Here is a 26,164-nt window from a genome sequence, read left to right as displayed (position 1 = left end):
CACAGTTTTTTTTAAATTCCTCCATCTGTTTAATGCTTTATTTCTAGTTCATCTTTGATCACTTTTTTTTCTTTTAAATTTAGCATTTTTGGGGGAAATTATAGTGACTAGGGTATTGCTAGTGTCAAAAAAGATCAGCGGCCCAGACCACGAGACTAATATTTTGCTGCTCTACCAAAACATAAAATGCATTCTCACAGATAAGTGATAACTCTCTAAGGACAGATCATGTAGTAGATGTCACCAGCAGTCCTATGTAACACCACAGATAACACAGTTATATCTCTCTGAGTACAGAGAGTTGGGACATCAGTGCCACATCCAATACTGGACATCGGGAGCAGAGGTGTAATCTCAATGTTGGGCCCAAGTTTGGTGAACACGGCACAATTTAATATATAAAAAACTGCAGCCAGGGCAGAATATTTTAAGAAAAGGCCAACCTATTTAAATTGGAATATAATTCTTTGTTAGTTATTTTAGTACCTTAAAATGTTCTGAAGTTTAATGACAAACAAAATGTATTTTGTTGCCATTTTCTGAGACTGATAACATTTTTTTCTCAGTCAGTGTAACTGTATGACAGCTTTTTGTGCTAATTTGTAGATTTTATTAGTACCATTTTTGGGTACATAAAACATTTTGCTCACTTTGTAGTGCTTTTTTTGAGGGTGGTACATTGACCAAAAATATTTTTTTCCTGGTCATCCTTCGCACACAATACTCTATCCATACCCTGGGACACAAACTTATATGAAGCCAAGTCTGTGGCTGAGCTTCACATGAACACCAAAATGGCGTTAATAGGCTGTGGGATGACAAAACAATGCACTATAGGGCATTAACCAGATACTTGGAGCATTACTGTTGTGATATTCGTTCACCTTGTTGGGTTGTGAAACGCACAACTATTAGGCTGTGTGCCCACAATGCATTTTTTAAGCTTTTCCGCAGCGGCAATTCCGCTGCAGAAACGCTTAAAAAACGATTGCTAGAAGGCCTGCCATGTTCCCCAATGATAATCCGCATGTGCAGTACACATGCTGTGGAAATTTCCGCTACGGTTTATCATTGCGGAAAAAAACAGCACTACCAATTATTTTGCGGAAGCACTGCGTTTTCACTGCCATTGACTTGCATTGGAACGCATGGATTACGCATCACTGCATCTGTAGACGCGGATTCCATAAGTTTCAATGTGCGGATGGTACCCGGGTCTGAAGAAGAGGAGACTCTCCTCCGGATACGGGTACCATAGAGCCTGTAAAAAAAAGGAATAAAATAAAAAATATATATTATATTTACCTTCTGATGGCCCCCGGTGTGCTTGTCTTCGCTTGCCGGCAGATCGCGGTGAACGGAAGGACCTGCTCTGATGTCATTTAGTCATGTGACGGCAGGTCCTTTAGTGTACCGCGAGCTGCCGGCAAGCCAGAACGGATCGAATCAAGACTCCGGGGGCCATCAGAAGGTAAGTGTATATTTATTTTTTTATTTTTTACCATTCTTTACGGTCACACTATATAAATCCATGCTGTTTGCATGGATTTATATAGTGTGACCAAGTTGTCAAGCACTTTCCAAGTGATGCTAAAATTACCTGGAAAGCGCTTGTCAACCCGCATGCGGAAATGCATGTGAAGAACGCTTCACTTCCGCTTGTCCCTGGCAGGAAAAACGCATGTACAATCCGCATGCGTTTTTTCTGCTAGGGAGATGCAGAAACGCTCAGGAAAAAATCCTGAGCATTTCAGCATCGTGGGCATATAGCCTTAAAGAGGTTCATAAGAACGTCCAGCTGCTGCTGCTCTGCAAGTCAGAAGGATTCCAAAAGGAAGAAGGAAAAGCGGATTATCTGCTGGTAAATAAATATACCAAGAGCGTGATATGGTAAAGTCATACAAAACTATAACTACTACATTTGGAAGGCTATGAAGATTTTATCTGACCTCAAATACTAAGCTGTTATAAGCACCAATCCATTCCCATCAGTAGAATAGTAGAATGAGAATATACCCAACTGTTCAATAGAGCCCAATTCCTGGCATATTAACCAAGAATTAAAGGAAATTTCTCATAAGTTCAGACCCAGTATACCCTTTTTTTACCACCTCCCCAAAATACATAGGTATCTCGATAATCCCCCAGGTAGACGCATGATTTCAGTGATAAACTCACTAACTAGTAACTTCTCCACCTGTACTGATTTGTTTCTTCAGCCCTATGTACTCTCTCCACCCAGCCATCTTGGAGACTACACAACTAATTGAACTCCTTCAATGTATCAGATGGAAGGAATCCTATTCTTCACTTTAGATGTGTCAGCATTATATTCCAATATACAACATGATATTGGGCTCTTATATATGTAAAAAAGGTTTATATCTCAACAACTGGAATGACCATAACCATATTAGCTTCATCCTAGAGAGTTCAGAATTTATTTTTAAAAATTTTTAAATACAAAATGTCATCTTCCACCAAAATGAGAGGTACAGCAATGGATACATAAGTGGCACCTACGTATGCAAAGTGTTTGGTGGGGGAATTCGAAAGTATCTACATTTCTGATTCCAATCATGTTGAGAATATGAGAATTAGATTGCAAAATTTACAATTTAAAAAATTGATATACCAGCAGCACAAAAGACAATCTCATTTTCCTTCTTCCTATGTCAAGGTATCACATGGAAGGAATCCTATTCTTTCTTCACTTTAGCACTGTATTCCAATATACAACATGATATTGAGCCGCTGTCTGTACAAAAGTGTTTCTATCTAGACACAAGAATTAACAACAACCATAGAAGCTTCATCCTAGATAAAATGTCGTTTACTAGAACAAGAAGTACAGCTATGGGGACACTGGTGTCACATAAATAGGCCAACTTATGGAGCTATTTGAAAGTATCTACATTTATGATTCCAAAAATGTAGAAAGCATCAGAATTTAACTGCAAGATTTACCATACTACGCTTTTGCAATATTTACCAGCAGTCCAGCAGACAATCCACTTTTCATTCTTCCTTTTGGTATACTAAGATGTTATTAAAGGGAGCCTTCACCTGAACCCAAGCTGCCATGGCAATCTACTGACATTCCATGACTGCGTCATAAAGGAGGAATGATATGCCCCTTCAGGACTGCGCTACTTAAATGCCAGAGAGATTGACTGTGGCATTTATGTTGGTTAAAAAGGAGCGATAAGAGCTCGCTCCAATAGTTCCTCTCCAGGCTCATTCAAACGATCACATTTTCATTCCTAGTGCTCTCTGTAAAATAACAGACTGCACTCAGACCAATGTTTTTCAATCTAAACCGAAAAAAGTGAACTGGAGTATAAGTTGGTATGTGTCAGGAACAACATCGGGGGATCATGCATCCCAGTTTTCATGGCACCCCTTGATCCCCCATCCTGGTATGCATGGCACCCCTTGATCACACATCCTGGTATGCATGGCACCCCTTGATCACACATCCTGGTATGCATGGCACCCCTTGAGCTCCCATCCTGGTATGTATGGCACCCCTTGAGCCCCCATCCTGGTATGCAAGGCACCCCTTGAGCACCCATCCTGGTATGCATGGCACCCCTTGAGCCCCCATCCTGGTATGCTTGCCACCCCTTGAGCCCCCATCCTGCTGCCCACAAAAAAAAAAAATCAATCATACTCACCTCCTCTCTCCTCCAGCGCTGTCCTGCTCTGCTGCTGACACTCTCACTGTGAGCCGCGCATGACAGGGCGAGCATGGCGTCCCTGCCATGCGCCCTTACACAGTGTGAGAGCGCGCACTCTGTACTGCAGCACGGCTCCTGCTGCCCCTCTGTGGTCAGTGTACCAGCTATTAAAGACCATGGATATTCACTACAACCCATGGGAGTGGGTTGTAGTGAATATTCATGAGCTTTAATAGCGGGCACACAGACCGCTGCGGTACAGTGTGCCAGCTATTAAGAAAAATTAATATTCCCTGCTCCCCACGCCCATGGCAGGGAATATTCATTTTCTTTAGTAGCGGGCACAGCGCAGGCTGCAGCAGTTGGCTGCTGCCTCCTGTGCCCCGCTGATCCCCTGCTGCTGCTCCCCCAGACCTCCTACCACGTAGAGCCACAGTATATACATGGAGATAGTATTCGGACTATAAGACGCACTCCCCACTTTCCTCCAAAATTTTGGAGGAAAAAAGTGCGTCTTATAGTCCGAAAAATACAGTACTATCTAGACACAAAAATTAACAACAACCATAGAAGCTTCATCCTAGATAAAATGTCGTCTACCAGAACAAGAAGTACGGCTATGGGGACACAGGTGTCACCTAAATAGGCCAACTTATGAAGTTATTTGAAAGTATCTACATTTATGATTCCAAAAATATAGAAAGCATCAGAATTTAACTGCAAGGTTTACCATACCACACTTTTGCAATATTTACCAACAGACAATCCACTTTTCATTCTTCCTTTTGATATACTAAGATGTCATTAATGGAAGCCTTCACCAGGACCCAAGCTGCCATGGCAATCTACTGACCCTCCATGACAGCGTCATAAAGGATGAACAATATGCCTCTTCAGGACTGTGCTACTTAAATGCCAGATAGATTGACTGTGGCATTCATGCTGCTTAAATAGGAGCAATGACAGCTCGCTCCAATAGTTCCTCTCCAGGCTCATTCAAACGATCACATTTTCATTCCTAGTGCTCTCTGTAAAATAACAGACTGCACTCAGACCAATGTTTTTCAATCTAAACCGAAAAAAGTGAACTGGAGTATAAGTTGGTATGTGTCAGGAACAACATCGGGGGATCATGCATCCCAGTTTTCATGGCACCCCTTGATCCCCCATCCTGGCATGCATGGCACCCCTTGAGCTCCCATCCTGGTATGTATGGCACCTCTTGAGCCCCCATCCTGGTATGCAAGGCACCCCTTGAGCACCCATCCTGGTATGCATGGCACCCCTTGAGCCCCCATCCTGGTATGCTTGCCACCCCTTGAGCCCCCATCCTGCTGCCCACAAAAAAAAAAAAATCAATCATACTCACCTCCTCTCTCCTCCAGCGCTGTCCTGCTCTGCCGCTCTGCTGCTGACACTCTCACTGTGTGAGCCGCGCATGACAGGGCGAGCATGGCGTCCCTGCCATGCGCCCTTACACAGTGTGAGAGCGCGCACTCTGTACTGCAGCACGGCTCCTGCTGCCCCTCTGTGGTCAGTGTACCAGCTATTAAAGACCATGGATATTCACTACAACCCATGGGAGTGGGTTGTAGTGAACATTCATGAGCTTTAATAGCGGGCACACAGACCGCTGCGGTACAGTGTGCCCGCTATTAAGAAAAATTAATATTCCCTGCTCCCCACGCCCATGGCAGGGAATATTCATTTTCTTTAGTAGCGGGCACAGCGCAGGCTGCAGCAGTTGGCTGCTGCCTCCTGTGCCCCGCTGATCCCCTGCTGCTGCTCCCCCAGACCTCCTACCACGTAGAGCCACAGTATATACATGGAGATAGTATTCGGACTATAAGACGCACTCCCCACTTTCCTCCAAAATTTTGGAGGAAAAAAGTGCGTCTTATAGTCCGAAAAATACAGTACTATCTAGACACAAAAATTAACAACAACCATAGAAGCTTCATCCTAGATAAAATGTAGTTTACCAGAACAAGAAGTACGGCTATGGGGACACAGGTGTCACCTAAATAGGCCAACTTATGAAGTTATTTGAAAGTATCTACATTTATGATTCCAAAAATATAGAAAGCATCAGAATTTAACTGCAAGGTTTACCATACCACACTTTTGCAATATTTACCAACAGACAATCCACTTTTCATTCTTCCTTTTGATATACTAAGATGTCATTAATGGAAGCCTTCACCAGGACCCAAGCTGCCATGGCAATCTACTGACCCTCCATGACTGCGTCATAAAGGATGAACAATATGCCTCTTCAGGACTGTGCTACTTAAATGCCAGATAGATTGACTGTGGCATTCATGCTGCTTAAATAGGAGCAATGACAGCTCGCTCCAATAGTTCCTCTCCAGGCTCATTCAAACGATCGCATTTTCAGTCCTAGTGCTGTCTGTAAAATAACAGACAGCACTCAGACCAATGTTTTTCAATCTAAACCGAAAAAAGTGAACTGGAGTATAAGTTGGTATGCATGCAAAATATAGGAACATGTTCACACTGGCAACTAAGCAGACAAAACCTAAGACAGAAACAAAGTGAACATATACCCTGTTGTAAGTAAATAAGTAAAAGCAATAGTGCATATAAATAACACAAGGTACTTAGGAAACACCGGTTTTGATTAAAAAAAAAGCGTCATAGCCATCCTACCAGCGTCAAGGTGTACCCAAATCGGGATGGTCCTAACCTCTAGTATTTTTTTCAGTGTGGCAGTGAAGATGAGTGATTTATTTTCACTGACCACTTCTGGGTGTGAATCAATTGATTACAGCATGCCCTCGTTTTTTCAGTAAATCAAATGAGACATTCATGTGTATGAGTGCTCAAAAAAACTAATGAGATTCCAAATAGAGCTACCATAGTGCATCTATTTTTTACAGATACATTGCGATTCTGTAACATAGGAAATTGTAAGTGGTCTCATAATTAATAGCTACTGCTGTAAAAAAATAAATTGCACACAGATGACAAATGAGAAAAAAATTGTTCAAGTTTTCAGGATGAAACTCTGATTATTTTTTATGCGGCAGTGTGAAGATTGTTGTATGACATTAGAGGAAATTATTTCAAGGGAAGAGAATGGATATAAGTAGAAAGCTAAAAAGCTTTCATCACTGAATATTTATTACAGGACCTCAATCACATCCAGTCTGCTGGTATAACAGGCTCCGTACCAGAAAATTTATGTCCCATTTCAATCAATTGCATTGTTTTTTTTAAGTCACTTTTCTTTTTTGCCATGTGGTATTCATTGAGTTTTTTACTCCTAATTATTCAAAATTATGCATGTGCTTCATTCATTTTGCACAAAATAAAAATCTCTTTTGAAAATAGTCTCACATTTTGCTAAATGACACAAAATTTGCACCAATATATATGGAACACATAAAATAGCTCAGGGGTGAGCTGGAGTACATTTCTGCCAAATTTTGTGACTTTTTAAAAAGTTGCAGATTATGATGAATCAGCAAAAACAGCTGGAAACCCCCAAACCACAGCCTCAATGGTGAGCAATAAAAAAAAAAAAAAGCAGGTGAACACATAAAATAGTGATGTGCCATACATGTTAGTATCATATCTCCGGCTAGTGATTGAATTGAGTGATTAAAGTCTCCAGTAATTTGTAATATTACATTCTTTATGATTTTACACAGGCAAATCATCCCATTCAGGTCCCTACAATATCGGAGATTTTCTATATAAGAAAATTTTCCTAATTAACCGATCAAGGATGGAAAGGAATAGTGACAAGATGGTGGAGAAGATAATAAACCTCACCCTAGAGATCCTCTTCCGGCTTACTGGAGAGGTGAGAGATTCTGATGACGTCACATTACATCATTCTTATCTATGGGAATAACAGATGGACAGAACTGGAGAGGTGAGGACTCTGGAAATGTCTGTAGTGAGATTTATTAATGTGTCTCTCCATAACCAGGATTACACAGTAGTGAAGAAGACCTCTATTGAGCGCTGTCAGGATCCTCTCTCTGAGGGATGGGGAAGACCCCTCAGCCCAATCATGGGGCCTCCACCTCACCCCCTGATGCATGAAGACATCAATAACCAGAAGATCCTAGAACTCACCTACAAGATGATTGAGCTGCTGACTGGAGAGGTGACACTGCTGGGAAATTATACAGTAACGCTATGAAGGGATCGAGGTGATGACCGTATTATTGTATGTGTCAGGTTCCTATAAGATGTCAGGATGTCACCATCTATTTCTCCCTGGAGGAGTGGGAATATTTACAAGGACACAAAGATCTGTACAAGGACGTCATGATGGAAGTTCCCCAGCCCCTCACATCACCTGGTAATAGACAGGACTAAATACACACGGCCTATAATTATCTGTATGTAAAGAATGAATTCAGTCCCTGTATATGTTTCTTCCAGTTCTATCCAGTAAGAGGACAACACCAGAGAGATGTCCCCATCCTCTTCTTCCACAGGACTGTGAACAAGAAGATCCCAATGTTCCTCAGGATCATCAGGTAGATGGAGAGAAGGTGTCTTGAGATCTCCCCTATGATGTGTAGACGGCTGTGAAGGTCTTGTGCTCAGTCTTGTTTTATCCACCAGTATTATATGTTTTATACTTATGTAATGAGAACGGTGGAGATGGCAGGATTAGTGCTGGTCATAGATGTGACTTCTCCATCTGTCTGTGACTGTTACAATATTTGTTTCAGGGTGAACAGTTGAACAATATTGATACTACAGAGACATATGTGAGGGGTGATGATTGGTTTAAAGTGGAAGTTATTACCGATGACAGCGCAGGTGAGTTGTAACCTTTATATTTACATATTCACTGGTTGGTACAATTATTTTGTTCAATTTTGTAAAACTTCAATTGAATTTGAAAGCAAAAGCAATGAACTAGAATATAAGTTGGTGTGCATGCAACGTGTAGGTGCATGTTCACACTGGCTAGTAAACAGACAAAACCCAAGACAGAAACAAAATGACCAAATACCCTATAGTAAATAAATACATAGCAATAGTGCATGAAGATAATATAGAGTACTTGGTTAACATATTTTTGATCAAAAAAACATAAAAGCCATCCCACCACTTCATGATGACCCTATTTGGGACGGTTCCAATCTCTAGTATTAAAACCTTACCATGTGTCTAATGACGTATGTGTGAATAAGGGCTGAAAAGGACCAAAACCCCGACTAATGGACACCCAGCAGAGGGGAGCATTTTAATCGTAATGTCCAACTCAAAGAAAAGAGAGGCCACGCTGCAATTTGCACGGGGTGCAAAAACTGAAACAGAAAGCAAAAGCAATGAACTGGAATATAAGTTAGTGTACAGGCAACATGTAGGCGCATGGTCACACTGGCCATTAAACAAACGAAATCCAAGACAGAAACAAAATGAGCAAATCCCCTGCAGTAAATTAATAAAGAGCAATAGTGCTTGAAAATAATATATGGTACTTGGTTAACATATTTTTGATCAAAAAAACGTAAAAGCCATTCCGTCATTCCGCTATTCGGGACGGTCCTAACCTATTGAATCTGCCCCTGCCTAATAAGCAACGCATTACTTATCAGTCTTTAATGCAATTGGTGTGGGTCTCAGGACCTGGACATATACCGATCTGCAGGATCTTTCATAATATTTTTTACTATAACCCCTTTCTGACATTGTGCGTAATAATACTTCCCTGTGCCCTGGGCCTTATGGACCAGGTACGTATTATTACTACATGGCGATCGTGCCCGCACATAGGCTGTGCGGGAGTGATCGCAGCCGGGTGTCATCTGACAGCTGACACCCGGCACTCAGTGCCAGGAGCAGTGCCAGAACCGTTCCCAGCACTTTAACCGCCTAAATGCTGCGATCACAGCATTTAGCGAGAGAGCTGAGGGACAAAAGCTCATCTGCTCTTGGACCGGAGACCCCGCACTGACAGACCGTTGCCATAGTGACCCGACATCCAGGTCACCAGGCACCAGCAAGTTAGTTTGATCAAGTGCAGTGCATGACCAACTAACTTGTATTAGTGCAGAACTGACAGTTATGAGGTATAGCAGTGATCCTGCACTATTACACCTTATAACTGCGATCAGATCGCTAAAAGTGAAAGTTCCGTAGTGGGACTAAGTAAAAAAGTGAAAAAAAAAGTTGTAAAAATATTTAAAAAAAAAAAGAAAAAACATACATACATATATATATATTTTACCCATAAATAAATACTTCTGAAAAAATAAAAAAACAATAAAAGTACACATATTTGGTATCACCACGTCCGGAACTGTTCTACTAGTTAACCCCTTTAGTGAACACCGTAAAAAAAAAAAAATGAAGCAAAAAACGATGCTTTATCATTATACTGCCAAACAAAAAGTGGAATAAAACCAGATCAAAAAGACTAATGTAAATAAAATATGGTACCGCTGAAAATGTAATTTTGTCCCGCAAAAAACAAGCCGACATACAGCTCCATCACTCGTAAAATAAAATAGTTATAGCTTTCAGAATAAAGTGATGCAAAAAAATTTATTTTTTCTCCAAAATAGTTTTTATTGTGTAAAAGCGCCAAAACATAAAATAATATATAAATGTAGTAGCGCTGTAAACGTACAGAGCCGAAGAATAAAGCTGCCTTATAAATTTTACCACACTCAGAACTGCATAAATAAAACACAATTCCTGAATTGTTGTTTTTTGCTTATTCTGCCTCCAAAAAATTGGAACTGAAAAAGATCAAAAAATGTCACGTGCCTGAAAATGGTACCAATAGAAACGTCAACTTGTCCCGCAAAAAAACAAGCCTTTACATGACTCTGTTGGCCGAAATATGGAAAAATTATAGCTCTCAAAATATGGTGATGCAAAAACTAGTCTGCAAAAAAAAATGTTTTTTTTAGTGTGTGACAGCTGTCAATCATAAAAACCTGATAGAAATCTGGTATTGCTGTAATCACACCGACTCGAAGAATAAAGTTGTCTAATCACTTATACCGCATGAGGAATGGCGTAAATAGTAAATAAAACCAAATTTTCACCTGCTGCTAATTTGTTCATTCTGCCTCCCAAAGATCACAGTAAGGCCTGGCTCACATTTATCCTGCGCTTTGCGCTGAGCGCTTACACCGGGGTTTCCATGTGAATCTCTGAAATACGTGACTCAGACGAACCCCCGGCAGAAGATTTCCTGTAATGAGGCAGATGGACGCACCATGGACGCCATCTGGCCTGTGATCCCACGGTGTCTGTCTCTTTATTAGGCGTGCATAAAAGTGCCGTCGGCCACAGTTTTGTGCTCCTCTGAAAAAAAGGACACCACTAAACAGAGGCCAGACTGAGTCCAGAGTAAGGCTGGTTTCACACGTCCTGATATTTCCGGTACTGGAAAAAACAGTACCGGAGATGTCCGTATGTACATGTGTGGCAACCATGTGCCGCCCGTGTGCCACATCAGGAGCACACGTACCGGCGCCTGGGAATCAGTGGTACAGTTAGCTCTGTTTCCAAGCATCTGGTGCTGAACGCTGCCCTCATCATTGTCTTCTGCCGGCGCTGCATGTCAGCGCGAGCAAGGGACAATGTTGAGCATAGTATTCTGCGCCCTCTGTGTCCTGGTGTTAAAAAAAAAAAAAAAAAAAAAGAAATAACATCCTTATACTCACCTGTCCGAAAATGTCCCCTGCTGTAACCCATCTGACTGCTCACGCCGAGGACCCAGGGAGAATGCGCTCAGCGAGCAGTGTCATGTCACTCACTGAGCTCAGCACAGCTTCGGGGCTCTTTCGCTGGAGTGAGTCATTCTCCCCAGCTCCTCTGCATGAGCAGTCAGGTGTATTAAGTTCTTAATATGATATTTTGTAAAAGCTACAGTACTATGGGAGAAGAAATTGAACTTATCTTCATGCAGAAATGGCCAAACTTTTCTGTATAAAATGTATAATATATTTTATGAAGCTTAATCTAGGTGATAACCCAAAGACCAGAGAATGGCAAATATAACAGGATACTGACACTGCTTCAAGTTTATTTTCAGGTGTACCAATGCTTCCATATATGTGTTTTAATTGTCCTCCTTTTATTTCTTTTTGCTCTTTATTTTTGCTAATGAAAAAACATACAAAAATGCACGTACTACTCCAACCTTACACCTGCTCCAAAGTCATGACTTCTTCATACACGACCATCTTGTTCCTCCCCTTTGCCTTGTTCCATGCTATAGTTCATGTAGCTGTCAGGGAGTGTATGAGACAGACACCACCTAATAGCCCTGACTTACAGGCCTCTTTATGATTCTCCACTGAACATTTCATTAGGTGACAAGCAGAGTGAAACATAAAGCTATAAAAAAGCTAGCATTAGAAGAAAAATTAAAAATTGAAAGAGCACAACCTTTTGGCTTAATGTCATAATCTATTACTTTTTGCATTGAAGTCTAAAGTTTTTACCCATGTCTTCATCGGATAGGTATTGAGTTTAAATACAATTTGTTTCAAAAGGCAGCATTTATGAAAAAAAATACATTTTTCTTGGCAGATGACTGTGCGTCAGAGGGACATCTGTCAGTTACTGATTATGAAGCAGCAGAATATAGTATCACACCTTATATATATGAAGAGCATGACATTCCAGATATACCGCCGGTCCGTCACAGCAAAAATCTATCATCTATTCCATATCAACAGGTTCCATCTTCTGATTCATTACAGACTGTTAAGCAAAATGAAAATAACAAAAGGGATGCTCATACAGGAGAGAAGCCATTTTCATGTTTAGAATGTGGGAAATATTTTAACCAGAAAGCAAATCTTTCTGCACATCAAAGAATTCACACAGGAGAGAAACCATTTTCATGTCCAGAATGTGGAAAATGTTTTACCTACAAAACAAATCTTGTTAGCCATATGACAACTCACACAGATGAAAAGCCATTTTCATGTTTGGAATGTGGGAAATGTTTTACCAAGAAAGCAAGTCTTGCTGTACATCAGAGAATTCACACAGGACAGAAACCATTTTCATGTGAAGAATGTGGGAAATGTTTTACTTACAAAGGAGATCTCATTAAACATAAGACCACACACACAGGGGAGAAGCCTTTTTCATGTTCAGAATGTGGGAAATGTTTTACCAAGAAAGCAAGTCTTACTGTACATCAGAGAATTCACACAGGGGAGAAACCATATTCATGTCAAGAATGTGGGAAATGTTTTACATACAAAGGAGATCTTGTTAAACACGAGATAAGTCACACAGGTGAGATGCCATTTTCATGTTCAAAATGTGGAAAATCTTATAGCATTAAATCACAACTTGTTAGACATCAGATAAGCCACATGGAGGAAAAGCCATTTTCATGTTCCGTATGTGGGAAAAGTTTTAACAAAAAAGCAAATCTTACTGCACATCAGAGAATTCACACAGGGGAGAAGCCATTTTCATGTCCAGAATGTGGGAAATATTTTACCTACAAAACAAATCTTATTGCTCATAAGAAAATTCACACAGGGGAGAAGCCGTTTTCTTGTCCAGAATGTGGGAAATGTTTTAACAAGAAAGCAAATTTTTCTGCACATCTGAGAAGTCACACAGGGGAGAAGCCATTTTCATGTCCAGAATGTGGGAAATGTTTTACAGACAAAACAAATCTTGTTAGACATAAGAGAACTCACACAGGGGAGAAGCCATTTTCATGTTCAGAATGTGGGAAAGGTTTTACCAACAAATCAAACCTTGTTGCACACGTGAGAATTCACACAGCGGATAATCCATTTTCATGTCCAGATTGTGGGAATTGTTGTTCCTGTAAATCAGCTCTTGTAATGAATCAAAGAATACACACTGAGGAGAAGCCATTTTCACATTGAGAATAGGAAAATGTTTAACAAGGAAATTACATTTTCTTAAACATCAGAGAAATTACACAGAGAAGTAGTCATTTCATACTTTATTAAATTATTTAATTGAAGAAATGTGTATGAAAACTTACAGTAAAAGTTAAGTCACAAGTCTAAAAGGGAAAGCAATCTAGAATACTAAATGATAATGATTAGGAAATGTACTGTATGCAATGACCAATAAATATCAGCAAGCAGAATGTATATAACAATCCTATATATTTCACTATATATGTGTGTGTGTGTATATATATATATATATATATATATGTGTGTGTGTGTGTATATATATATATATATATATATATATATAGAATACTTTACCATTATGTGAACACTATAACTGCATCTTAAAGGGGTTGACCAGCACTTCTCTGGTATACATGATCGGGACGTTGCTAACGTTAGACACCAAGCGTGTCACATCTAATAATTATGGTGTTATAGATGAGACCAACTGGGGACTGGATGGTTCCCTTTTCAACTGTCCTAATCAAGTTCAACAGCATCTACCCACATCTGATACCAGACCACGTGGAAGAGAGAGGTGTTGGACCACCCTTTTAAAACTTGCAACCATGAATTAATAAAAACTGCCTTTAATGTTAATATCCATCTGTATCTATATTTTCATTGTTTATATGTTAAGATATTGCCTTAGGACCTGTGTAGTTGAGGGAGAAGTGGTATGTAGTTTGTATACAAATATTGAAGCAAGAATTACATTTTGGATCTGAGGTTTGTCAAGACAGTTTTTGATTTTTGAAATTATCCTTTACTTGGGGGGCTGGGCTATTATAATTTGAAGGTTTAAGGGGAAACTTGCACTAGTTTGATCATGTTATCTGGTCACATCATGGAATAGTGGCTGCAGAGCTGAGTAAAACGTTTAATTTCTTTTCTCCACTGTGGAGATATTAGCTTGTAAAGTTTAGGCTATTATTTATGTTATAGTTCACCTGAGAGTTATCAGAGATTTGTTTCTGGGGGTGTGTACTTCTCACCCTGAATGGGGTTGACAATCATAAGTAGGCAGCATCATACAGGGGAGAAAAGAATACACCCTGCTTTCATCAACTTCTATGTAGAGATGCTGCAGAGCTGTGTATCATTATAAACTCTTCCAGATCTCATCGAACAGCAGTCAGTGTGGGGAAGGGGATCAGTGCTGGGATTCAGAAGGTGCACTGGGAAGAGAGCCTGTCTGAGTAAGCGCTGTCTTGTCGTGGTGTGGCTATTCCTAGTCCATTCTTGCTTGGTTAGCTCTCCTGTTTTTTTGTTACAGTTTGTTTGACAACACGGGGTCCAGAGCGAGGACAACCAGCTTATGGTAGCAGGATTAACCCTCAGAGTGTAAGCTTTTTCTCTTGTTATCCACATCCCGCTTTTTTGTTTGTATTTTTTAGCTAATATCTCTCCAACATAGATGAAAAATTAAATAATAATTAAGTTTTACTCAGCGTTGCAGCCAGTAAACCCTTATGTGGCCAGTTTAACATGCTCAAACTGGTGAAATGTCCTTTTTAACTATTTCATGTTTGTGGGTGTGTGGTTAAAAAGTTTGCTATTGCTATGAAGCCAACTTATTGGAGTTATATGCAGAAATTTTATGCATCTGTAGTGGTATCCTGAAAAGATTTAAATATTTGCTTTATATTCCATATTTTTGCAAATATGTTGAGAATGTATAATCCTATGTATCTGAATCCAGATGTAAAATCTTCCAAACCACTTGATTTGCCTATTCGGCAAATTTGGGGCAGAATGGTCAGGTCATTTGGCCGTAAATTAATATTTGCCTTTGTTTTTGATTTTTGGTGAATATCTCGAGAACGGTAGATCACAAAGAGCAGAAATTTGGTTGTATGTGCCCAATTTATTGATGTCCTAAATTTGGTACAGCTGGGTTCGTTTGACTGTGCATAATAAACACACAACAGAATATGAATTTATATATAACATAATTGTAATAAACATCTTATAGCACTGAGGCAGGCTAGGGGCCACCTATCCATCTATTTTAGTAAAATGTTTCACTTATCAATATACCAGTATGATGTAGCCGCTGCGCATCAAGAAGACCTCACAATATTATCCTAGGAGTAATTGGCACTCCTTAATTAATGAGCGCACGGATGACAAGACACATGGCTAAAAAAACGAATAAATTGACACAACACGGTTGTTGCCTATCTTCTGCTTTGCTACTCTCCCCTGTAAAGAGTATTTAGATTTATGGATTAATAAATAAAAGTAAAGTTTTTTGCCATTTGGTGAGTGCTGCATTTTTCTTTCTACTATTGCTGAATTGATAACTAATGATCTTTTATTGAAATAAATTATTACAAACTTTAGTTATAATTTTACTGGTTCTGTTAATACCAGTGTAAGAGCAGACCCAATCAACCTGGAACTCACAGGGCAAGAATTACAGTTCCAGTAGCTAAAAGCTGATCCACGATCTGCCACAGCATTGGCTCTGCCAGACTACAAGCAGCCCTTCACTGGGAATTCTTACCCAACAAGATGGGAGTAAACAATGACTCTTTGGATATTATTACGTCTGTCAGAGGCCAAATCTACGCTACCCACTCCGTCTGGTAGATTACAAAGGAATCCCAGCCTAAACCAATTAACCCCTGTACAGTGATCTGGTGTTAAAACGGAGTCCAGTAGATTGCTTCCATGAGAGAGCTGCTATTCAGAGAAGCAAACCAGAGGCAAGTTTGCCGGGTCAGAAAAAGCATGGCAATCAAGGCCCAAAACGAGAAGACAAAGAATGGTCAGGAAACAGGCTGTGGTCAGGCAACTGGAATTCAATAAGCAAAGCAAAAGCAGATAGCACCAGACAGAGCCAGAAAAGAGACACTAGCTGGCAATGATAATCAGAGGTTCAGTGGTGTATATTGATGACAGCCTCTCCTCAAAGTAAGGAGTCAGGAAATAACCAAAATAGTTGCAAGACTAATCAGCAGACCCAGGAATTAAACAGGACGGCCACTCCACATCGCCCACAAAAAAAGTCACGGTGCCTCCCAGCAATCATAGTGGGAACAGATGAGATATGCACTGGTCTGGATGTTACTATTAGATCCAGTAATAAGATGGTCCTCTTTCTGCATTCAAACAGTGGCAGCACATAGACATAGAAGTAGACATGTTACCCAATCACCCTTGTATAATAAAAAATCACATTTAGTCACTGAAATGCTGACCCAGACTCACGGAAAACATCTCTGTGATGCTAGACTCGTCAAGTATGATGTTACCCTCTGAACTGCCTCTGATAATACCTTAAAAAGATGTATAAATTTGAACCCAACTACCATGTTGCTGCTGAGTCCAAAAGAGGGGACAAATGAGTAGGCAGAACAATTATTGGAGAGATATGAGAAAGCCAAAAAAGAGGAAGAGCAGAGAGTGGGAAATGGGAATGGAAAGAGGAAACGAGTTATCAAATAACCCACATTTTTTCCCTTTTCTCACCTAGATTATCATTATGACCGTCTTGAGCTGATAAAAATTGAAATGAGAGAGCTACAGTCATGGCCAAAAGTTTTGAGAATGACACTAAAATTATATTTTCACATGATCTGCTGGCCTCTGGTTTTTATTAGTGTTTGTCTGATGTTTATATCACATACAGAAATATAATTGCAATCATATTATGAGTACCAATAGGTTATATTGACAGTTAGAATGAGTTAATGCAGCAAGTCAATATTTGTAGTGTTGCCCCTTCTTCTTCAAGACCTCTGTAATTCTCCCTGGCATGCTCTCAATCAACTTTTGGACCAAATCCTGACTGATAGCAGTCCATTCTTGCATAATCAATGCTTGCATTTTGCCAGAATTTGTTGGTTTTTGTTTGTCCACCCGTCTCTTGATGATTGACCACAAGTTCTCAATGGGATTAAGATCTGGGGAGTTTCCAGGCCATGGACCCAAAATCTCTGTTTTGTTCCATGAGCCATTTAGTTATCACCTTTGCTTTATGGCAAGGTGCTCCATCATGCTGGAAAGGGCATTGTTGGGCGCCAAACTGCTCTTGGACAGTTGGGAGAAGTTGCTCTTGGAGGACATTCTGGTACCATTCTTTATTCATGGCTGTGTTTTTAGGCAAGACTGTGAGTGAGCCGATTCCCTTGGCTGAGAAGCAACCCCACACATGAATGGTTTCAGGATGCTTTACAGTTGGCATGAGACAAGACTGGTGGTAGCGCTCACCTCTTCTTCTCCGAATAAGCTGTTTTCCAGATGTCCCAAACAATCGAAAAGGGGATTCATCAGAGAAAATGACTTTGCCCCAGTCCTCAGCAGTCCACTCCCTGTACCTTTTGCAGAATATCAGTTGGTCCCTGATGTTTTTTCTGGAGAGAAGTGGCTTCTTTGCTGCCCTCCTTGAAACCAGCCCTTGCTCAAAGAGTCTCCGCCTCACAGTGCGTGCAGAAGCACTCACACCAGCCTGCTGCCATTCCTGAGCAAGCTTGGCACTGCTGGTAGTCCGATCCCACAGCTGAAACAGTTTTAAGATACGGTCCTGGCGCTTGCTGGTCTTTCTTGGGCGCCCTGGAGCCTTTTTGACAACAATGGAAGCTCTCTCCTTGAAGTTCTTGATGATGCGATAGATTGTTGACTGAGGTGCAATCTTTGTAGCTGCGATACTCTTCCCTGTTAGGCCATTTTTGTGCAGTGCAATGATGGCTGCACATGTTTCTTTAGAGATAACCATGGTTAACTGAAGAGAAACAATGATACCAAGAACCAGCCTCCTTTTAAAGTGTCCAGTGATGTCATTCTTACTTAATCATGACTGATCGCCAGCCCTGTCCTCATCAACACCCACACCTGTGTTAATGGATCAATCACTAAAACAATGTTAGCTGCTCCTTTTAAGGCAGGACTGCAATGATGTTGAAATGTGTTTTGGGGGTTAAAGTTCATTTTCTGGGCAAATATTGACTTTGCAAGTACAGTAATTGCTGTTAAGCTGATCACTCTTTGACATTTAGGAGTATATGCAAATTGCCATTACAAAAAATGAAGCAGTAAACTTTGGAAAAATTACTATTTGTCTCATTCTCAATACTTTTGGCCATGACTGTAGAACACCAATACGTAAATAAGACTGAGTTTTTTGTATACAGCTCCAGATACTAGCATAAGGATAGTCCATGCACGGGGTACGCGGTTACCCCCACTTCCTTGGCTCAGGAGGAGGAATTGAAAGCGTTTAAGAAAATGATAGCACATTTGTGAACATACTTTGTTCCTTTTCAATTCAACTCCAAATAGTACAGTTACTATAGTTGATCCTTACTACGGATCCTTGTAAAGTAAAATGAAACCATTCAACTTATCTAACAAAAGCCACCATCTAATTAATGAAACTCAGAAAAGGAGTGAAACAGAATCCCTTTCATATCAAAATCATTTGACTTAAATTCTAAAATATTTAAAAAACAAAGTTGATAAAATAAGACCCATAGTTACTCAAGAGCAACATACTTATAGAGCAATCCAATTAAACAGATAATACAAATGGGTTACACAATTACCAACTGCTAGATGGCTGTTAATCCCGTAGATAGTATAAAATTCATAAATTGCCGCAACGCAAATTGCACATATACAAAATTGGCATTGAATTATGATTAATATGAGCAAAAAGGACAAACAGTGGTGACTAAATTAATATATAGCTCTATATTAATGCACATACTAGTTGATAACATATAAGGGACAGAAAATAATTCTGACAAAGTGTGAGGGTATATTATATATTCTAAAAATAAAGTGCATGAAAAGTAGAAATGGTAGTAATATAGGTCCCTTTTAGTGTCTAGAAATCGATATAATGCGCTTACAAAAGGTGAAGGTATGTAACAAAGAGCTAGTGAAGCTGTATTAATATACACTGCTCAAAAAAATAAAGGGAACACTCAAATAACACATCCTAGAACTGAATGAATAAATGAAATATTCTCATTGAATACTTTGTTCTGTACAAAGTTGAATGTGCTGACAACAAAATCACACGAAAATCATCAATGGAAATCAAATTTATCAAATTTATTAACCAATGGAGGCCTGGATTTGGAGTCACCCCCAAAATTTAAGTGGAAAAACACACTACAGGCTGATCCAACTTTGATGTAATGTCCTTAAAACAAGTCAAAATGAGGCTCAGTATTGTGTGTGGCCTCCACGTGCCTGTATGACCTCCCTACAACACCTGGGCATGCTCCTGATGAGGTTGCGGATGGTCTCCTATGGGATCTCCTCTCAGACCTGGACTAAAGCATCCGCTAACTCCTGGACAGTCTGTGGTGCAACGTGACGTTGGTGGATGGAGCGAGACATGATGTCTCAGATGTGCTCAATCGGATTCAGGTCTGGGGAACGGGCGGGCCAGTCCATAGCTTCAATGCCTTCATCTTGCAGGAACTGCTGACACACTCCAGCCACATGAGGTCTGGCATTGTCCTGCATTAGGAGGAACCCAGGGCCAACCGAACCAGCATATGGTCTCACAAGGGGTCTGAGGATCTCATCTCGGTACCTAATGGCAGTTAGACTACCTCTGGAGAGCACATGGAGAGCTGTGCGGCCCTCCAAAGAAGTGCCACCCCACACCATTACTGACCCACTGGCAAACCGGTCATGCTGAAGGATGTTGCAGGCAGCAGATCTCCATGGCATCTCCAGACTCTGTCACGTCTGTTACATGTGCTCAGTGTAAACCTGCTTTCATCTGTGAAGAGCACAGGGCATCACTGGAGACTTTGCCAATCCTGGTGTTCTTTGGCAAATGCCAAGCGTCCTGCACTGTGTTGGGCTGTGAGCACAACCCCCATCTATGGACGTCGGGCCCTCATACCACCCTCATGGAGTCGGTTTCTAAACGTTTGTGCAGACACGTACACATTTGTGGCCTGCTGGAGGTCATTTTGCAGGGCTCTGGCAGTGCTCCTCCTGTTCCTCCTTGCACAAAGGTGGAGGTAGCGGTCCTGCTGCTGGTTGTTGCCCTCCCCTCCACGTATCCTGGTGTACTGGCCTGTCTCCTGGTAGCGCCTCCAGCCTCTGGATACTACGCTGACAAACATAGCAAATCTTCTTGCCACAGCTCGCATTGATGTGCCATCCTGGATGAGCTGCACTACCTGAGCAACTTCTGTGGGTTGTAGAGTCCGTCTCATGCTACCATGAGTGTGAAAGCACAACCAACCTTCAAAGGTGACCAAAATATCAGCCAGAAAGCATTGGTACTGAGATGTGGTCTGTGGTCCCCACCTGCAGAACCACTCCTTCATTGAGTGTGTCTTGATAATTGCCAATAATTTCCATTTATTGTCTATTCCATTTGCACAACAGCATGTGAAATTGATTGTCAATCAGTGTCGCTTCCTAAGTGGACAGTTTGATTTCACAGAAGTTTGATTTACTTGGAGTTATATTCTGTTGCTTAAGTGTTCCCTTTATTTTTTTGAGCAGTGTATAATAAAGAAACGCCATACTTAGCTGTTGTGTGGATATAATGTGCCTGCACTCCGATGTGCGTTTCACCCTGCTTCCTCAGGGGGGTGTGTTTGAGGAGAAGGAGAAGTTTCGTTTTTTATATGGTGAATACCCAAAGGGAATAGGAGTGAAATGGTCATGAGATTTTTGATTATAATATATTTCCAGAATTATAGCTTACCACATTGTATCAGCACTTTAAGTACTGATATCCTCCCATAGGTATGGCTACTGTTTCCAGTCAGTGGAAAGCATGCCAGAATCTGACATGCCGACGTCTCAAATAATATATACAGTGGGTACGGAAAGTATTCAGACCCCTTTAAATTTTCACTCTTTGTTTCATTGCAGCCATTTAGTAAATTCTAAAAAGTTCATTTTTTTTCTCTTTAAAGTACACTCTGCACCCCATCTTGACTGAAAAAAAAACTGAAATGTAGAAATTTTCGCAAATTTATTAAAAAAGAAAAACTGAAATATCACACGGTCATAAGTATTCAGACCCTTTGCTCAGTATTGAGTACAGCCATGAGTCTTCTTGGGAATGATGCAACAAGTTTTTCACACCTGGATTTGGGGATCCTCTGCCATTCTTCCTTGTAGATTCTCTCCAGTTCCGTCAGGTTGGATGGTGAACGGTGGTGGACAGCCTTTTTCAGGTCTCTCCAGAGATGCTCAGTTGGGTTTAGGTCAGGGCTCTGGCTGGACCAGTCAAGAATGGTCACAGATTTGTTCTGAAGCCACTCCTTTGTTATTTTAGCTGTGTGCTTAAGGTCATTGTCTTGTTGGAAGGTGAACCTTCGGCTAAGTCTGAGGTCCAGAGCACTCTGGAAGAGGTTTTCATCCAGGATATCTCTGTACTTGGAAGCATTCATGTTTCCTTCAATGGCAACCAGTCATCCTGTCCCTGCAGCCGAAAAACACCCCCATAGCATTATGCTGCCACCACCATGTTTCACTGTTGGGATTGTATTGGGCAGGTGATGAGCAGTGCCTGGTTTTCTCCACACATACTGCTTAGAATTATCACCAAAAAGTTCTATCTTCGTCTCATCAGACCAGAGAATCTTATTTCTCATAGTCTGGGAGTCCTTCATGTGTTTTTGAGCCAACTCTATGCGGGCTTTCATATGTCTTGCACTGAGGAGAGGCTTCAGTGGGGCCCCTCTGCCATAAAGGCCCAACTGGTGGAGGGCTGCTGTGATAGTTGACTTTGTGGAACTTTCTCCCATCTCCCTACTGCATGGCTGGAGCTCAGCCACAGTGATCTTGGGTTCTTCTTTATTTCTCTCACCAAGGCTCTTCTCCCACGATTGCTCAGTTTGGCTGGACGGCCAGGTCTAGGAAGACTTCTGGTGGTCCCAAACTTCTTCCATTTAAGGATTATGGAGGCCTCTGTGCTCTTAGGAACCTTGAGTAATGCAGAAATTCTTTTGTAACCTTGGCGAGATCTGTGCCTTGCCATAATTCTGTCTCTGAGCTCCTTGGGCAGTTCCTTTGAGCTCATGATTCTCATTTGGTCTGACATGCACTGTGAGCTGTGAGGTCTTATATAGGCAGGTGTGTACCTTTCCAAGTCAAGTCCTATCAGTTTAATTAAACACAGCTGGACTCCAATGAAGGAGTAGAACCATCTCAAGGAGGATCACAAGGAAATGGACAGTATGTGACTTAAATATGAGTGTCTGAGCAAAGGTCTGAATACTTATGACCATGTGATATTTCAGTTTTTATTTTTTAATAAATTTGCAAAAATGTCTACGTTTCAGTTTTTTTTTCAGTCAAGATGGAGTGCAGAGTGTACATTAATGGAAAAAATTAACTTTTTAGAATTTACCAAATGGCTGCACTGAAACAAAAAGTGAAAAATTTAAAGGGGTCTGAATACTTTCCGTACCCACTGTAGCTGGTTATTTTCCTGATTTTTCTCAAAAACTGTTCTATCTGCACAGTGCGCAGGGGACAGCACACAGGAGACAGTGCACAGGGGACAGTGCAGGGACCAGCCCCTTAAACAAGCATCACTGATTATGGTTCGTTTTACGGACGGGGCAGAGCCTGTGACAGTGACCGCACCCTCTGCCCCCAGCTCTGATGACACTTCGTTTGAGTATCCCAGTATCTCGAATCGTAATCGGACAGGAAGTTAAAAAAAATAGACAATGTAGTTAGGGAACGGTAGGGAATTTTTAAAGGAGTATATTAGAAAATAGCTTAGATTATGGCATCAAATAGATAAGAGGAAAATGATTTTGCCTTCGAACCACCTCTTTAAGGAATCTCCTTGTCCTTAGTGTTCTCTCATCACCATCAGAGAGTAGCACATTCCCCTTTAACAGCAAAAAAATGCAAGACTTGTACCCACATATTACCAGCAAATACAGTCCGCATATTCAACACAAATCACGACTATAAGATCATGGATTTCTTTTCATATACATCCTCCACTGTTGTGTACATGATGATGACTATATTGGGGAAACTAAGCAAAGACTACAAACGTGGATGAATCTAAACAGACGCACTATAAGGAATGAGCAGGAAAACATATCTCTGGACCTTGAGACAATATGACAGATTAAAAGGTCTTAATACTGAAAGGTCAATTTAAAGACAACCGAGAGAGAAATCTGTGAATTCAAGCTGATCAGGATGTTCAAGTCTTTAACAATAGGACTCAATCTAACCCCTTGATTTATGACTCACTACTTGGACATACTTCACACCTCCACTAGACTGACCCCAGATCATTAAGCCATCACTTACACCACTTCTCTTCTTGTAACAAAAACAATTTTCTAAGCTTCGTGTCACAGCAGTAACGCACACGAGTCCCCAGTGCCGTGCTACTCACTGCATTCGTCATTCTGCTCCTTCCCATGTCAGGCCACCGTTCTGAGTCATGCAGCTCTTCCAACTCTGTTGCATACCCCTGCTGTCTCAACCTGGCCTTAAGGAGGTGCGCCAGATACTGCTGGGGAACCTAAATCCTGCAGGTTTAGGTTCCGCAGCCTATCCCTAGTCAGCATTGGGTTTTTTAGGCATCTCCTCCCATTATTCCTTGCCTGAACTTAGGTTCCTAGTAGCTTGTCTCTAGTCCTGTTTGTGCTTGTTTGTTCTGTGTCTCCTTATTGACCCAGCTCGTTTACCGTTTATCCTGATCTCTCTGCTCCTGACCTCAGCATATTCTATATTGAACCTGTGCTGCCTACTCAGACCTCGGATTGTCTGACCACATCTTTGCTTTTGTCCTCCTCTGCCTTGTACCAGTGTGTCTGACCCTCTGGTCAGCTGCTGACCTGGGGACTGCCAGGGAGTGGTACCTGCGGCCCAGCCTATCCTCACTATCAGTGGCTCTAGTAATTGCCAGGTAGTAACTCCGTTATGAACCGCCAAGGTAAGCCCGACCCGTGGAGCAGTTGCTTCACACCAATCAGCGTTACAGTTCATGGACCCCGCTGACAAATCGGGACCCAGGGACCTCAATTCTAGCGTGCAAGTAGTGTACGATGAGGTCCGCTCTCAGCATGTCAGGACCTGTTGATGCAGGACATCAAGGTGGTGGCAACCAAGCTGCAGGATCTGTCCAACGTAATGTCCTCCTTGCCTCTTGCTTCTCCCATGTTTGGACAACCCTCCCCTGGACAGTCAGCCTGTCCGGGATAACCGACTAATGTTCTAGTCTCTGGTCGAACTGCTAAGCTCCAACTTCCACTTCTGACCCACTACGGAGCAGAGCTGTGCGTGTACGATGTATACGGAGCAGAGCCGTGTGTGTACGAGGTGTGCAAAGCGGAGCCGTGTATGTACAAAGTGTATGGAGAGGAGCTGTGTATGTACGAGTTGTATGGAGCAAAGCTGTGTGTGTACAATGTGCATCAAGCAGAGCCAGGTGTACATGACCTGTACAAAGCAGAGCCACGTATGTCTATGACGTGACTGACGTGTGTCAGAAATGGGTGACAGGGGGTTAATCCTATGGACTCTTTCCACTTTTTTGCCCTCTGGTAACTGTAATGTTCTTGGGATCTCGTTTTCACATAGAGACTTCAGGGCATTTTGTTGGAAGGATTCTGGTAGCCCCATCAGATGTAAGTTGCTTCTGCATGAGCAGTTCTTGAGGTCATCAATGTGGTCCTTGTTATGTCCCATGATTTACTGTAAAGAGTGGCAAGCTTTCCACCAACTTAAATCTGAGAGAGATTGCATGGTGCGTGATATTAAAGCCAAGACAGAGGCAAGAATTTCACTAATGGCCAAGATGTCATCTTGCATTTCTGGCTCAGCCAGGCAGGCCATGCGTTCATCTAAGACACGCTCTTCAAAATCTTCAACCCTCAGCAAAGGAAGCAGAAATGGTAGCCAAAGCAGCACGCAAGAAGGCAGAAATTGAAGCCAGCGCAGCACGCTAAAAGGCAGAAATAGAGGCCCTAGAGAAGGAATGTGAATACTCCACAGCCATGGCAAGGTAAGGTACAGGAACAAGCTATCAATGAGAGCCAAAGAGACAGCATCAGTTTAAGTGAATTTGATACTGAAAACCCCCTTAAGCGTACAAGAGACTATGTACAAAGCCAAAATAGTGCACCCCTGATTCCAGCAATCATTCCTGATGCCACAGACGTTCCCCTAAGGCAACAGGACACAGAGCGTTTATCAGCATCCTGCATTCAAGGTCAGTACAACACGCTGCCAACCCTTCATCCTGATCCTCCTCCGTGCACCAGAATGTACCAGGCCCTTGCACCTCACCAAACCCTATACACAGAAGCTCATGTGCAGGCCAATATGCAGGCAAGTCCTCACATTCCGGTCAGCCACACAGTTCCAGCTCAATGTGTGGCAGAAACCATGCACATTAAGCTAGTTACTGGACTGAACGCTTACGCTGCACCATTCTTTCTTGCACTCCTAGGTCAAAACACCACAGACTGTAAGAACAACGCTACTCAGCCAGTAACCGTCTTTCCAAAATCAGAGAATGCTGACATGTCCGCCTTTGCAAGGTACATGATTCGCCATGAACTAACTCAGACCGGTCTTACAAGGTTTGATGATCAA

At 41.5% G+C, this 26,164-nt stretch overlaps 1 protein-coding gene across 4 annotated transcripts in view; it reads left to right on the top strand.

The window, feature by feature from the left end:
• LOC141270494 (uncharacterized) overlaps nt 1-26,164 on the top strand; it is a 342,259-nt gene that overhangs the window by 265,289 nt on the left and 50,806 nt on the right. For 3 of the 4 annotated variants that reach the window (XM_073680496.1, XM_073680497.1, XM_073680494.1), the window contains exons 12-17: nt 7,355-7,509; nt 7,639-7,818; nt 7,893-8,016; nt 8,100-8,197; nt 8,396-8,486; nt 12,225-15,804. In XM_073680496.1, coding sequence (XP_073536597.1) covers nt 7,355-7,509; nt 7,639-7,818; nt 7,893-8,016; nt 8,100-8,197; nt 8,396-8,486; nt 12,225-13,555 — 1,979 coding nt within the window. In that variant the 3' untranslated portion in view covers nt 13,556-15,804. Of the gene's footprint in view, nt 1-7,354; nt 7,510-7,638; nt 7,819-7,892; nt 8,017-8,099; nt 8,198-8,395; nt 8,487-12,224; nt 15,805-26,164 lie in introns of those variants that run through there. The other variant, XM_073680498.1, reaches the window with a different exon arrangement.

Source organism: Phyllobates terribilis, unplaced genomic scaffold, assembly GCF_046119375.1.
Source record: "Phyllobates terribilis strain yellow unplaced genomic scaffold, ASM4611937v1 Scaffold_5__5_contigs__length_657084704, whole genome shotgun sequence".
Lineage (NCBI taxonomy): Eukaryota > Metazoa > Chordata > Amphibia > Anura > Dendrobatidae > Phyllobates > Phyllobates terribilis.
The sequence above is the reverse complement of the archived record's forward strand: the minus strand, read 5'-3'. Positions and strand labels throughout refer to the sequence as shown.